Source organism: Equus caballus, chromosome 22 (assembly GCF_041296265.1).
Source record: "Equus caballus isolate H_3958 breed thoroughbred chromosome 22, TB-T2T, whole genome shotgun sequence".
NCBI lineage: Eukaryota > Metazoa > Chordata > Mammalia > Perissodactyla > Equidae > Equus > Equus caballus.
The window spans coordinates 44,273,443-44,288,941 of record NC_091705.1 but is presented as its reverse complement, the minus strand read 5'-3'; the positions used below and the strand labels follow the sequence as shown (position 1 = coordinate 44,288,941).

Here is a 15,499-nt window from a genome sequence, read left to right as displayed (position 1 = left end):
ATAATAAAAAGGAAAGAAAAACCCCAAAGCCTTAGACCAGGAGTCCTGGGCTCTGGTTCCGGGTCAAGCAGCTCATGACCCAGCCGTGTGGCCTCAGTGAGTCATTTACGCGAGCGTTCTCACCTGTGAGATGAAGTGTTTGACAAGCTTGATGGTTCCCAAATTCTTCACTACTTTTCTAATTCTTCTCCTATTAACCAGATTTGAAAGATTTTGTCCTCTCAACTAACTTCCTTTATTAAAAAACTTGTTTTTACACTTTTATCAAAGAACTATAATCAGCAGGTGATGACCACAATGGTTTAATAGTAATCTACCTATAAAATTCTCTAATTTTATACAAGTGTCTTCCAAATTAACAAGTAAGTAGCTGAGTTTTAACTACAAAAATAATGTCTCCTGGGGCCGGGTCCAGTGGCATAGGGGTTAAATTCACATGCTCTGCTGCAGTGGCCTGGGTTCACTGGTTCGGATCCTGGATACAGACCTATATACCTCTCCTCAAGCCATGCTGTGGCAGGCATCCCACGTATAAAATAGAGGAAGACAGGCACAGATGTTAGCTCAGGGATAATCTTCCTCAGCAAAGAGAGGAGGATTGGTGGAGGATGTTAGCTCAGGGCTAATCTTCCTCAAAATTTAAATAAATAAAAAATTTTACAAAGTAAATTTAAAAAAATAAATAATGCCTCCCAATACTTACACAGCACATTAAGAGTTTTCAAAGCTCTTTCACCCTTTTTTTTTTTAAAGATTTTATTTTTCCTTTTTCTCCCTAAAGCCCCCCCAGTATATAGTTGTGTATTTTTTCTAGTTGTGGGTCCTTCTAGTTGTGGCATGCCGCCTCAACATGGCCTTGAGAGCGGTGCCATATCTGCATCCAGGATCTGAACCAGCGAAACCCTGGGCTCCCGAAGCAGGGCGTGGGAACTTAACCACTCGGCCACAGGGCTGGCCCCTCTTTCACACGTGTGAAATCAACAGATTTATAATGCAGGAAGCACAGGTGTGGGAACTTCTGGCTTGAACTTTGAGCACCTGGCCCAAATCACACCTTTGTCAGGCAGCTACGTGGCACTGGAATTCCAAATTTCTGAGCTCGGTCTATAATGCACAAAAAGTCTATAAAATGAACCTTAACCACGGAGACCCTTGGAGCATTTCAGAATCGCCTGTCTCACCTTGATGCTTTTAATGTGAGAGGCTGCCTTCCCAAGAGCCTTTTCAGAAGATTTGTCCAGCAGAAACTCAATGACGGCGTCTTTGTTGTAAAGTCTGCAACAACAAGAAGGACCAGTCAAAACTTTCTGGCAGCAATCGACCTTCACACGGAGGAGGAAGACTAGAGCGAGCACAATCCAAAGTCATTTACTTTTGATAACAGAAATGTCCTGCATTACTAAAACAGTAAATTTAATCCTATCTCAACTACTTCCAGAGCAAAGAAAGAAACAAACTAGTTTAAATCAAGGATTGCAAACTGGCAGTCTGAGGGCTGAATGGGACCTGAACAAGGATTTTAAAAATTGGGAAATATAATTCAAAAGTACACATTTTCAACTTTTCTTGAAAAACACATGTGCGTGCGCACACACACACAAGTTCAGAATCACCAGGCCCACGTTCTTGAACTGCAACAACTGGCTAGAAGTGAGTAGCAGCTACCCCTTTAGACAGGATATGAACTCTCCAGTTTCCCCCAGTCCCCATCATTTCCTACTGCCCACAGGGTTCCTTCACGCATTTACGTTTACAACTTAGCTCCTATTGGCCCCTGAGTTTTCGACCCGTGATTAAATACACCCAACTGAATCGGAAAGTGCAGATCTACATTCAGAGACAGAGGATGATAACCCAGGCTTCACAAATTTGAGATAATTCACATATGGTGAATCAAGAACTGCATTTACACATTAAAATTCTTTTTAAAATCATTTAATAAAAAGTCATCTTACGTAAAGGAACCATACCTGCCAAGTTCACAAGCAACTATTGGTCGCCTTAATATTTCTTGACTTAGAGTACAATAGTTCCATTGGGCCACTAATTCAGCATCTTTGTCAACCTAAGAAAAGAAAAAAAATCCTTTCAATTAATTTTCACCTCTGAAAAACATATGGTCCACAGTTCTTTCACATAAAGGCTTATTCAGTAATAGCACACTGTGACAATTTTTGTTTTTTAAATCAAAGACAGTGACACACGAAGCTGGGATTTAAAACGTCAAAGTAATCAATACTATGTCAAATAAAGTCCCCTCTAAACATGACACCACAATGAAACAGTTTACATCAAATTATTAAATTGCTTATGCAAACTACATTTAAACATTAGTATTTATATCCTAACAGTAAGCTAGGAAGCCATACAGAAAAAACAAGCAGTATAGGCTAATTTCTAACAACGGGAAAAGCTCCAAAGTTTTAGCAGACTTTAAGCACTAAGAATTGAGAAGATAGGCATTTTTTTTTTAAGTTCAGTACAAAGGCTATATCATTCTTTATAAAATCACCAATTTAACACAAGTGCTTTTTGCAAACTGTTCTTTAGGGAGCATACCAAATCCTTGCCCACGCTATGAAAATCCAGATGTAAGAGCTTCCATAGCCCACAAATGATACTTTTGCCTATATAATATTACATGTCCCATGCTTTCCCCCTAAAATGCCAAACCTGAACAATGGAACAGGATGGCACATCTGGGAAAAAAGAGGAAGAGAAAAGGACAAAATAAGGAGAAATTCCCTTAAATTTAATTTTTCTAGCAACAATTGCTTAAGCATTTATGGTGTGCCGGGTGCCGCGCTAAGCAGTTTCTGTGACTTAATCTTTTAGCCCTCACAAAAACCCTATGACTTAGTATTTGTACCTTTGTTGTGGAGGAAACTGAGGCACCAAGAGGTGAGGCTGCATGTCCAAGGTCACTGAGCAAGCAGACGAAGGAGCTGGGATAAGAAGCCAGCAGGCTGGCTCTAGAGACCAGGCTTTTAATCACTACCTGTTATTTCAAACCAACCAAAACAAAACCCACACTCGGCAATTGTTATTTTATCCACTCCCCAGATCTGAGAGCCACACTTTGGCAGCTTAAACAGCTTTTATCAAAATTCACACTGCAGTAGAGCCCCGAGAGAGACCCGCCCCCAGTGAAGTCGACCTACTACATCTTTTGCAGATTCAAAAAGCCACATTCAGCAAGTCCAGGACCTCCCTTCTGGAGCCCCCTCCGGCTTCCCCCACAGTCCTTTACTGATTCAAAAAACACTTGGGAGAGTTGGGGACAAGGAGAAAAGTGATAAATTACTTCTTACTCAGGGATTTAAAAATTGGTCCCTTGAAAAAACTCCTGAAAACATTTTTTCCCAGGTCTCTCTTCTTTTCAGGGTAAGGTCTTAAATCCGAGCAATTTTGGGCCAAACACATCATATGAGTAATCAACAAATATTAAATTGTTATATATCTATTTGAAATGCAAGCTCCACAGGGCTGGACTCTGTTCACTGCTGTACCCCCCGGGCCTAGAAGGGTGTATATGCTAAGCTCTTCGTAAGGATTTGTTGAATAAATGAGGATGTCAAAAGTCCATCCTACTGAGCACTCTGGTTGTTTCCAATCATCCTTTCTTCATTTCTAGCCCCTTCTGACACCTGTTTCTTGCCAAGCCTTTCATTAAGCTACTCCTCTTCAGCCCTGGCCACAAGTTAACAAAACTGAGCCGAATACTTCTTTGGCAAAAGCTCTCCTGAGTGCCAACTATCCAGCATGAGTCTATGCAGATGGAGATATGGTTAGAGGGCACAGTCCATCCACGTGAATGTTCAACCATTCTGGCACTCAATACATTTACTGGGTGTCTGTTGTGTGGCAGACACATTGTAGGGGATACAGAGGTAAGACATACAAGGTCCCTGTCCACAATAGGAGAGTGACAGACAATAAATAAATATAGTGATAAGCACTGTAAAGAAAGGTAAAGCGGGAGAAGAGGACGGAGATGACTGGAAGTAAGGTGTATTTCAGCTACAGTGGACATTTAAGAACTGAATTGCAGTAAAGAAACAAATGACACAAATACCTCAGTGAAGAACACATCAGGTTGAGGAAATTATACTCCAGGTAGAGGAAAAAGGCCTTTGTAACGGGAACAAAATGCAAGAGCTGGAGAGGAGCAGAAAATGAGGTGGAAAAAGACGCAGGGGATCAGGTCACACAGGGCCTTATGGGATTTTATTCCAAATATGACGGGAAGCCTCTGGAGTGTTTTAAATACAGTAGTGATATACAGGATTACCTTTTAAAAAGAATTCTCTGGTTGCTGAATGGAGAATATAGGGAGCACCGATGTGTGCCAGGCACTGTATTAGGTGCTTTGCATGCTTCTATTATTAAAAAGTAACTGCTAGTGCTAACTTTGAAGTCCTGAATAAACAGATGGGAATCCTGGCTTCATTACCGACCAGTTGTATGATCTTCGTCACGTTACTGACTCAATTTCCTTGTCATTAGCATGAAAATTCTTACACATAATTTGCTCAATTACCTGTGATAATTAGGGATTATTCACTAAATTTACTGTGCCAGGAACTGTGCCAGTTGTAGAGGCGGGAAAAGGCTAGTTTCTACCACCAGGAGCTTACCATCCCCTGAGACCGACATTAATCAACCATGAGCAGCGCACAGGGTGGTAAGAGAGTTTTCAAGAGAAGGACCTGATCTCATGGCGGTTAAGGGGACGTTTGGGAAGACTTCCCTGAGAAAATCAGGTTAGTGTACACAAAGTTCAATAAACAGCGGCCATTTGGATCACTGTTACTAATGGCACATAGGCTTCAAATCCTGGCTCTGTCACTTAGTAATTATGCAACTTTCTCCTCTTGATACTCAATTTCCATGTCTGAAAAGCGAGGAGAATGACAGTACGTCCTAACAGGGCTGTTGTGGGAATTACAGGAGATACCCCACATTAAGCGTACTGCCGGGTGAATGGCAATAGCAAGCACCCAATAAAGGTCCGTTATGAACGTTGTTATTAATTTTCAGTTCCCGGAATGGGATGAATAAGCGCAGCTGTGTCTGGAACCCCGCTGGCTCCCCCCGCTCCACCTCCCCTCGCTCCCTAGGGGGTCTCACCACCCCGAGTCCCCACCCGGCCCACGTGGCTGACCTTCTCAACCTTCTTCGGCCCCTTCACCAGTTCGTGCCTCTTGGGGATTGTTCCCCCGTCGCAACCCATCGCAGGCCAGGAGTCAGTCAACAGCAACCACCCACAACGGTCACTTCCGGGGTCCCCGGCGACTGCGCCGGTCACTTCCGGCGCGCCGCGGTGACGCACACGCCCGCCGCGACGCAGCGGGGCGGGGCGGTTGCCAAGCCTCGGTTGCCATGGAAAGCGTCACTTAGCGCTGGGCGTGGCCCCGGAGAGCGAGCTGGGCCTCGCGTGCGACGTGGGCTGCGGAGCTTAGCCGGGTCTGAGTGGCTGCGGCCGGCCGCTTCCTGTTTCCGGCGGCGCTGCATTTCTGCTGCGCGATCGCAATCTCTCGCTCGCGCTCGGAGGGCGGGGAGCCGGGGCGGCGCGGGCGGGGGTGACTCAGGAGCGCCCACTGACCTGGGCACCGTGCCACCACCCAGCCTGTGTCACTGTGGGTCTGCGTTCCCGAGCCTGGGAACGCGTCGAGGGAAGGAGCTGCGTTTTATTAATGCAATTAATGATGCGTATCAATGGGATCTGTTATTTCAGTTAAGGTTTATGTGTTTAAAGGAGAGCATACCTTTTTATTGAGCGCTGACTGTGACCTAAGCGCTCAACAACAAATCCTGTGAAGGATGTTAAAGGAGATATTGGAGGAGTAAGTGTCTCTGTCTAAGGCCTGAAACTTCCTGATACTGCCAGGTACATTGTATGTATTTGAAATATTGCGTAGTTTGTACATGTGTGTATTTCATTCACAGCCTCCTGAAGCCCAAGCTAAAATTTTTTATTTCTTGAAAAGCAGACAAGCAAAAACAGACGCAGATATAAAAGGTACACTGATGTTTCCATGCCTTTTCCAAGAGACAGGCTGTATTGCATCTATAATGAGAACACAAGTCTTTTGCAAAAGCCCTGCTGAAATCCATGACTGTTTGCTGTCATGCTTTTGAGTGTCTCTCCGTTTGTTTCTTTAATTGCTATAAATATTAGGGGACGGCCTATCTACTGCAAGCAAGGTGGACCTTTGTGGTTGGTCGTTAGCCTGTTGACCAAAGGGAATCATAAAAAGCTGAAAATATTCCCATGTGGGAACAGAAAATTTGTGGATAGGAAAACTTGAAGGGCTGTGAGATTGGGTTATCTGTTACTGCAATTAATGGGAATTAAGGAATATGTAAACCCTTTAATCAGTTGGTCTCTCATTGGCTTATGATTTTTTAGGCCAGTCACAAGAATTGTAACCTCTGTGAGGGTAGGGACTTTGTTTTATTCTCCATTGCACCTTCAGTGCCTGGAGGAGTCTTTGGCACACTGGATATTAATTTCCTGGATAAACCAAAAGAAAGTGCAGACTCCTTCAGAGAGGCCAGACAAGCCCAGTTTTGGCAGACCCTAAGACTGATAAGAATCCCATTTACAGGTGAGGAAACAGAAGCTAGAAAGATCAAACGACTTGTCCAAGGTCACACGGCTAGTAAGTGAGAGCTGAGAATGTTTCCAAGATTAGTTTTCTCTACAGAAAATCAGATCCAGAACGGCAGAAACCTAAGGATCTTTAGATAGACTCTCAAACCCGTGCTCTTTTCTGGCAAGTAAACCTGCCCCTCACCAAGTTCACTTGGGGAAGAAAAAATAAAAATAGCTGCTCTCTATTAAACCGTGACTATACACTGGGAGGTTTGGAGGCGTGACACACCCGGGACGCAGACATACGAGGTGTTTTGGGTCAGGGGCACACAGCAGGTGAGTAGAAGCTGAGGGACTTTCTCAGATGAGGCCCATCTAAGTACAAACACCATGTTCTTTAATCTCACTCCTCCCACCCCTCAAAGCTGCTGCTGACACCCAGCGGTGCCAGCTGTGCGAGCGTTGAAGCTCAGGCAGCTGGATTTTTTTTTGTCTTCCTCCTTGGTTTCCTCTTTTAGAATATTGGTCTCTGGGCTGCTCTGTGCTACAGACTGTACACGCTAAAATTTCTGTATGGTTTATTATCATCAATAGCAGCTCATTTGTGTTGAGAGCTGGCTGCGTGTCAGGCCCTATATTCAGCGCTTTACTTAATTTCGGCCATTCTGTTCTCCCACCCACACTGGGAAACAGGTGCCCTTATCTGCTGCTTCTTTCCACTGCCTTTGTTGAACGAACTAATAAATGATATTCCCTTAGAAGGATCCTTGTGACACCTTTCCCCTAGTCAAGCTGTGGACTTGCAGGGTGGGAGACAAATGAAATCATGAAAGAGAAAACCCTCACCTTCTAGCAAAGCCAGGATTTCTGAACCTTTTTGGGATCATTGGAGCTGTTGGAGAATTTGATGAAAACTTTGGACTTATTCCCCTGAAAAATATCCTTTAGTACATGGGAAATTTTGCTTCAGCTTATAAGTGCATGTGTTTTGTTCACAGCGCCCTGAGGCTCCAGCTAAGAACCAGGACTTTAATTGTTTCTACGGCCTGTTACAATAGTTCCCAAATATTTCAGACTTCTAAACGGTTGAGGGTTGGATTTCCTGTTAGCTCTGCCTGTGTGCTCGTCCATAGCTGCACTGTAAAATTCTGTCTGGAAAATGCCAACACGCAGAGTAACCCATTTTAAGAGTTAGCGTGAAAGGATAAAAAACTACGTGTGAGGATTCTTTAGAACTTCACACCTACCATTTAAGGTTGCACTTAGGAGGATGTCGCAAAGAGCATTAAAATAAAACCAAGTGGAAAATTGAGGTGATTACTGAGATAACTCAAGACAAAAAATAACTTTTAATTTGCAGTTTTAGGGAAGCACTTAAAATGTCGCAGAAGCGTTCAAGGTCTCACGTGAACTGGCCCCTCGCCACACCCCAGCTCATCTTGGCCACTTTTCTTTGCCTCACTCGGCTCCAGGGCTCCCGCCGCGCTGGCCATCCTCCTCGCCCTCGAGGGCTCCCGGTGCATGACCACTTCTGGGCTCTTGTCTTGCTGTTCCCTCTTCAGGAACACTTTTCCCAGAGTTTGCCAGGCTGGCTCCCTTGAGTGATTGAGCCCTCTGCTCCTGGGCCGTCTCCTCAGAGCCGTGTTTGCTGACCTCTCTGTTTAAAAGAGCACCCTTCCTCTGGCATACTACCTCCTACCTTGGTTTAATTTCTTCATTGCACTTATCACCACCACCAACATGTTATAAATTTAAATTTTGATGTCTTGTTCACAGATTTTTTGCATTGATTTTGATTTAAAATATTGCATCAAAATATAATTTGATTACTAAGTTTTTGGGGAGCCCTCTGACATTTTGCATCCAAGGAGAGCGCCTCACTCACCTCACCCTCACCCTGGCCCTGGGCCTAGGTCCCCCCTCCGCTGGTTCCAGTGACAGCCACCTGATGCAGAGCCTTCCGTTGTCCCTGCAGAGTCTCTAGTGACCAGCAGAGGCCTGGGCAAAGATGAGGTGCTCAATAAATACTTGTTAAATGGATGTATGAAAGGAAAAGGACCTTAGCAAACAGCTTACACAAATGGGCCACTTTTGCAAACAGGCAGCTTTTGGAGACCTGGGTGCATACTTGGGGAGAACATAAAATTTTAAAAGATGTTTTATTAAAAAAATAGCTGCAGGGGCCAGCCCAGTGGTGTAGTGGTTAGGTTCACGCGCTCTGCTTTGGTGGCCCAGGGTTTGCAGGTTTGCATCCCAGGCACAGAGCTACACACTGCTCATCAAGCCATGCTGTGGCAGCATCCCACGTGCAAAATAGAGGAAGATTGGCATAGACGTTAGCTCAGGGCCCATCTTCCTCACCGCCCCCCCCCAAAAAAAAAAGCAGCCACAGTGAAAAACAATGTGGTGGTTTCTCAAAAAAAATAAATAGTTGCCACCAAACCAGAACCGTGGCTGCCCTGTGCTTGTCACACTGGAAGATCTCTTAACGAGGCTCCTCACCGCTTCCATCCTCCTGATGAAATTTAACTTAATTGAGGTCAGGTTGCTACCACTACCACCACCACCACACCACCTACCATTTCCTCTTCCTTCCTTGAGAGGAACCAGTACAGAATTCTGAGCATTGAAGAAAAATATTTAGCAAAAGTTCCAAAAGCTAAAAAATGTGATTTTGTTCTTCCTTTAAAATTTTTTTCAGCAGTGCTTATCCTATGGAATCAGTCAGTGGAAAGTCATCCCATAACTGCTCTCTTTCAAAAAAAGGAAGGAAACACATTTAGCTAAGAGCAGCAGTTTTCATTATTTTAAACCCAATGGTTCTGTACTTTTTCAACAAAGATCCTTGCTTTGAACTCATCTCAAAGAAAATATATATAGGTATATAGACAGATGTCCATACATATTAACATCTATTTATTTACATAGACATATATATATATGGTGTTCTGAAATCAATAGGGACCTGTTCATTACCTATTAAAGGTTATGTCACTAATGAAAGACTAACTGAGTTCAAACGTCTAAGTATTAAAACCATGTCTGGGGGGCTGGCCCCGTGGCCGAGTGGTTGAGTTCGTGCACTCCGCTGCAGGCAGCCCAGTGTTTCGTTGGTTTGAATCCTGAGTGTGGACATGGCACTGCTCATCAAACCACGCTGAGGCAGCGTCCCACATACCACAACTAGAAGGACCCACAACGAAGAATATACAACTGTGTACAGGGGGGCTTTGGGGAGAAAAAGAAAAAATAAAATCTTTAAAAAAAAAAAACCCATGTCTGGAATGTAATAATCACTTAATAGATATGTGCTGCTGCTGTTATTATTACTGTTGGGTAGAAAATAATTTGCCCACTGGAGTAAAGTGCAGAACCGCTCCTTCTCCCAACAACATTGCTGACTCTGCTAGGGGCTGCTGTTGGGACCCGGTCCTCCAGGGGTTTCTGCATTTCTGCATATCTAAGCAGAGGCATTGACGGCATTTTGTTCTGGGCTGTCTTTTCGAGGATGTTTGTAGCAAACGCCCTTGGAAAATAGAGATAATGTCTCCCTCTAGAGCAGAAGAGCAGGTCTGTTTGCTGTCCAGCGTCACAACGATAACGCTTCCCTTTGAGGCAAAGCTCGGTCTGGTGTGCTCAGAGCCCATTACGAAAGACTGGGCTTCCTATGCTCAGGGATCTTTGGCTGTGACACAAACCTATTGCGTGCACAGCATCACGTGCACCCACCTTTGCGCTGCCCCTTGGACTCGGGCGGTGTGTGGAAGTGATGTGCAGATGAAGCGTAAGCTGCTCGTGATGCTGTAGGAAAAGGCCTTTGTCCCTGTGCCGAAGACTTGACATGGCAGACCCGACTAGTACCCTTGGAGAGCCCTGCTTGCAAGGCTGGCCTGCTGTTGTTGTACAGGAACTTGGGTTTGGGGAGGGTTCCCAGCATCCCCGGAGTTGATAAGAATGGCTCAGTGAGCCCAAACTGTTTGTGCAAACAGTGTGATTCATGCTGAACACCTGCGTTCCTTCTGAGAGTCTGGAATTCTGGTACGTGCCATGCAGAGGGTGCCTATGTCAACAGCCTCAATAAAAACTCTGAGTGTGAGGCTCTCGTGAGCTCTGGCTGCCAATGTTTCACGCGTGTTGTCACCACTCGTTGGGGAATTCAGGGTGTCCTCTGTGCCCTCGGGGGGAGGACTCTTGAGCCTGGTTTCCTTTCACTTCACCCCACGTGCCTTTCCCTTTGCCGGATCCTTTCACTGTAACAGATAATGGCCATCAGTATGACCATATGCTGAGTCCTGTGAATCCTCCCAATGGATCATTAGAGCCGGGGGTGGTCTTGGGACCCTGAACATAGTCTCTGACCCCAGAATGTCATATCTTCTCTCAGCATCCATGAGACTGTGTCAGGCTAACTTGTTAATTTGAAGTAGGGGAAAATCTCACACACTTCACAGTTCTTGACAGAGCCATCCCTTCACTGCTCTCAGAACACACAGGAGTATGTGTGTGTGTGTGTGTGTGTGTGTGTGTAGGGATGAATTTTAGGTCTAAGCCAACTTGGGTATTACATGCTTCACTCATCATGGAGCTTTCAGGGGCAGGCAGTTAATTTAAGCTAGTCCAAGCAGAATCAAGTCTCTTTCTTCTCTTCGGGACACAAACCAAGAAGGACATAACCTGGGACAGCCACCTTGCCATCATGAGAGTTAACTCAGAGAAGTGGGACTAAGAAACAGGGCTTTGATGATACTGTCAGAGCACCCAAAACTAGCCAGCCTTGAAGCCAGTCTGACCCTGGATTATGTTTTTTATTTTTATTTTTTGAGGAAGATTAGCCCTGAGCTAACATCCATGCCCATCTTCCTCTACTTCACATGTGGGACGCCCACCACAGCATGGCTTGCCAAGCGGTGCCATGTCCGCACCCGGGATCTGAACCGGAGAACCCTGGGCCGCCGAAGCAGAACGTGCGAATTTAACCGCTGTGCCACTAGGCTGGCCCCATGACCCTGGATTATTTTAAGTGACCTGAGTCAATAAATTTCCTTTATTGCTTAAGACAGATTGGATATTGTTTTTAGTCCCTTGTAACAGAAGGAGTCCTAACTGATACAGATCACAGCTGGTCAAAGACTGTGGATCTCTCTGTTCCAGTGTGGAGAAGCCAGCCTCACCAAGATGGGATTGTTTTTTAGGAACCCTGAGACTAACTCAGTGAAAATAACCAGTCTTCTAGGAGTCAATAATTTAAAAGTGCCTACCAAGTGCAGAGCAGCAGACAAGAAGCGGCCCTGGTACCATTTCAGGTGACTTCCAGCCTGGAGATGCTGTTTCCAGGCTGCAAAGGTGTTTAGTGGCTGAGATGCATGTAGAAGACATGGACCTTCACTGGAAGTGAAGTAGGGATGATGTAACCATAGCAACAGGAGCTGAAGCCCCAGCTGCAAGGAGAGGAAGAGGAGGCATTTTGACCCAAGGGGAGCTCTGCACACTTTCAGATCTGTGCCCGGGGATGGGTGGCCTGTCTGCACCACACTTCCTGGCTGTACCACCACGAGTGATGGCTTTGCTTTTCCCCTGCTAGCCTCGCCTGGCACGTGAGAACTTGGCCTCTATTGCATCTGCCTGCACACTTTGGGGAGAAGCATTTGAATAACGAAAGGAAACATTGGAGGCTTTGCTTTGGTGCCTGAATGCTTTTCTAAAGAAAGGATGCTGCAAAGGATGTTTCAGTTCATGATTCTATTACATAACATTATAAACGGTAACAGATTTGAGACTGTTGAGGTATAAACCTTTTCTAATTGAGCATATTGAATTTATCAACACAGAATCTATAACATACAAAATAAATTAATAGGGAACCCAACAGAACATGTTATGTTATAAACATAGCATATATCTTGAACTCACTTGAGATAAAATAGCAAACAAATACATATTTTTGGTATAAGATGCAGATACATAATTTGTACCAATCTCACAGAGTTAATTCAATCCAAATGAAAAACTTCTCACATTTTCTAACGGATGCAACAGAAATTAATCATTTGAAAGAAAATAAGTCTCCTCCTGTCCTCCAACTTTATTTTCTCTCTAGTCCCTGATACAGTGTAAATGTTATGTATCCCGCCATCACTTTGTTGTCTGTTTTACCTCTGGATTTTAAGCCTCTGAGGGCATGGCCTCTGCTATTCGATTCACTGCTATAAACCCAGCACCTAGAATTTGACATACCCTAGGTGCCCAAGAAATAAGCATTGAATGAATGAGTTTAAAACAGGCACACATTTAACCAATATAAAAATTGGTTTGTATGTCACTGCATACACTGACCCTTCATGAGATGCTAAAAAACTTAGCAAGGACCTGACTCTCTCTGGGATAAGTCAATGTCCTGGGGTTGCCTAGCCACTTGTAATACTGGCTTTGGCACTCCGTGGCTGTTTCTTCTCATTGGTGTATCTCCAGGCTGGCTTCTCCCATAGGACAGATTCGTATAGGTTGTGGATGTGAAGCTGAAGCTAAGAGGTTAATGGCGAGAAGGAGGGAGGGAGGAGGCTCATTGCAACGTCCCTCTGAATTGCCGTGTGTGTTGCTCCAGCTTCTCAGCCTCGGCCTGGAGCTGCCCCAGGGCTGCAGGGCTTGGGTACTTGAGCACGGCGTGCTTGGTGGCCAGCGCGAGGTTCTTGAGCAGGCTGCAAAGGTGGCTGCTGCCACAGAGGATCTCGTTGCGCACATCCCTCTCATGGGTCTCCTTGCACAGCGTGTCCACCAGCTTCTGCCCCACCATGATAATGAGCTTGCTCTGTGTGATGAAGATCTCTGGGGGCTGGCTGTTGCTGAGGCTCCTGGTAAATACACCGATGGCTTTGACAAGCGCCCCAAAATAGAGGCGGCAATGTTCAGAAAGGTGGATTTTCTTCTCAGGCGTCTGCTGACTCAAAGATCGGGGGACAAGGCAGCTAGGATTCTAGAGAAGGGGAAGAAAACAACAGATAAGAGATAGATTCGATCAACAGACTGTGGTTGTTCCCCTTTTTCTGTTTTTGCTCAATTTGCTAGACTGTTTATAAGAAAAAAGTACAGTTCAGTTTGGGAAGCCCCACAGTATAAACTTGGCCTAACAAATTAACATTAATGTTTTCAAAGCACCGTTATATATAGATTATAGTATTTGTATATGTATAAAATCTTATATATTGCACTGTATATACAATCTTACATATTATACATATATAAAATCTTATTCAATTCTATCCACAAACCATTAGAAACCCATTCTAAGAAACACATTGACAATGACTTAACTTATAGCTTAAAAGAATGCAGGAAAACTTGATGGTCATATTAAAAAATTTACTCATAGATTTTAAAAATCCTTTCTAATTCCAGTATCAGAAGTAAACCTGAACCCCAAAAATTTCCAGAAGAAATCCGAATTTTCTCATCTATCTGCCTTATATTGAAATATTTATCTTACTTGCTAATAAGGTTTCATCTAATATTTTACTTTCATGAATTTTATTTCCTGGAACATGGAACCAATGTCCCCCCAAAGCCTATACACAACTGAAAGATTCCCAGCATCTAACTTAGTGGCAACACTCTAGGTAATGAACAAAAGCACCTTTGTTAGCTTATAGCTGAGGAAACTGAAGCTTCCTGAACAGAAGAGGCTGTCTAGGGTCATTCAATGAGCAAAGTAAAGGTCTGGAACTCTAGGCCAAGTCAGCTACCTCTGAAACTCTCATTCTTTCCCCCCAGGAAGCTGTGGACTCTTTCCTCTAACTGTGATCTCAAAATTCCCAGCCCAGATGCACTCAGACAGTGTAATGATCTGACCTGTCCCCCAAATTCATATGTTGAAACTCTACTGCCCATTGTGAAAGTATTAGGAGGCAGGGACTTTGGGAGCTGATTAGGATTAGATGAGGTCATGTGGATGGGGCCCCCCATGAACGGGATTAGTGTCCTTATAGGAGTCATGAAAGAGCTTGCTTCCTCTCTCTGCTCTCTGCTGTGTGAGGACACAATGAGAAGTTGGCAGTCTGCAATCTGGAAGAGTCCTCACCAGAATCGGACCACGCTGGCATCCCCATCTTGGACTTCTAGTCTCCAGACCTGTGAGAAGTAAATCTCTACTCTTTATAAGCCACCCAGTCCATGGGACTTTGTTATAGCAGCACAAATGGACTAAGATAGACAGGTAAAGTGAAGAAAAGATTGGGGTGTTGGTGGAGATGTTCTTTCTGGGGGTAGGGAACATGAGAAGAATGCAGCAGAGGCTGGAAATAACGAGAAGCAACGATCTAGACATTGGAGTATTGGCATCTTCGCTTGAAAGTCTTAACTGTAGGCAAATGAAAAATGTCCTGTGATTCTCATTCTGGGAGACTGGAGAGGTGTGGAGATATTTTTGGTTGTGGTATTGACCAGGGAGCCCTGCAGGCAGCCAGTGCGCAGGAGGCTAGGGATCCTGAACAATCCATCCCACACAGGGGAGGACTGTCCGCCCACGGGTAGGTGGTGCTTCCCGCCCCACTGAGAAGCACTGTCTGTCTAAAGAAGTGGTTTTCCAAGTGTGGTCCTTGAACCAGTAACATCAGCATCACCTGGAACCTGTTAGAAAAGAAAATTCTTGGGTACCACCCAAGACCTACTGAGCCAGGAACTCTGGGAGTGGGGCCCAGCCCTGTGCATTTTCTCAAACCCTATGGAAGACTGTGATATTCTGTTAAGTTTGAGAACCGCTTGTCCAAGGTGTGCTTCACATTGAACAGAACAGCATGACTTTCATCAATCTGGCAGACTCAAAGTTTGGGGTTTGAGGACCTGAGCATCAGGAAGCCTGGGTTCTTCTCCTAGTTTGCCGCCAAGAAAGCAGATGATCTTGTCCACATC

The 15,499-nt window shown here is 44.7% G+C and overlaps 2 protein-coding genes across 5 annotated transcripts in view; both read right to left on the bottom strand.

Annotated features, from left to right (window-relative positions):
• Positions 1 to 5,490, bottom strand: part of RTF2 (replication termination factor 2) — a 40,621-nt gene extending 35,131 nt beyond the window's left edge. Inside the window, exons 1-3 of one of the 2 annotated variants that reach the window (XM_001489271.7) lie at positions 5,165 to 5,490; positions 1,971 to 2,065; positions 1,182 to 1,275 (exon numbers count right to left, since the gene is read on the bottom strand). In XM_001489271.7, the coding sequence (XP_001489321.2) occupies positions 1,182 to 1,275; positions 1,971 to 2,065; positions 5,165 to 5,233 (258 nt within the window). In that variant the 5' untranslated portion in view covers positions 5,234 to 5,490. The remainder of the gene's footprint in view (positions 1 to 1,181; positions 1,276 to 1,970; positions 2,066 to 5,164) is intronic. The other variant, XM_023626784.2, reaches the window with a different exon arrangement.
• Positions 5,491 to 12,322: 6,832 nt separating this feature from the next.
• Positions 12,323 to 15,499, bottom strand: part of CASS4 (Cas scaffold protein family member 4) — a 38,886-nt gene continuing 35,709 nt past the window's right edge. For all 3 annotated transcript variants that reach the window (XM_070247218.1, XM_014735296.3, XM_005604798.4), the window contains one exon: positions 12,323 to 13,568. In XM_070247218.1, the coding sequence (XP_070103319.1) occupies positions 13,158 to 13,568 (411 nt within the window). In that variant the 3' untranslated portion in view covers positions 12,323 to 13,157. The remainder of the gene's footprint in view (positions 13,569 to 15,499) is intronic.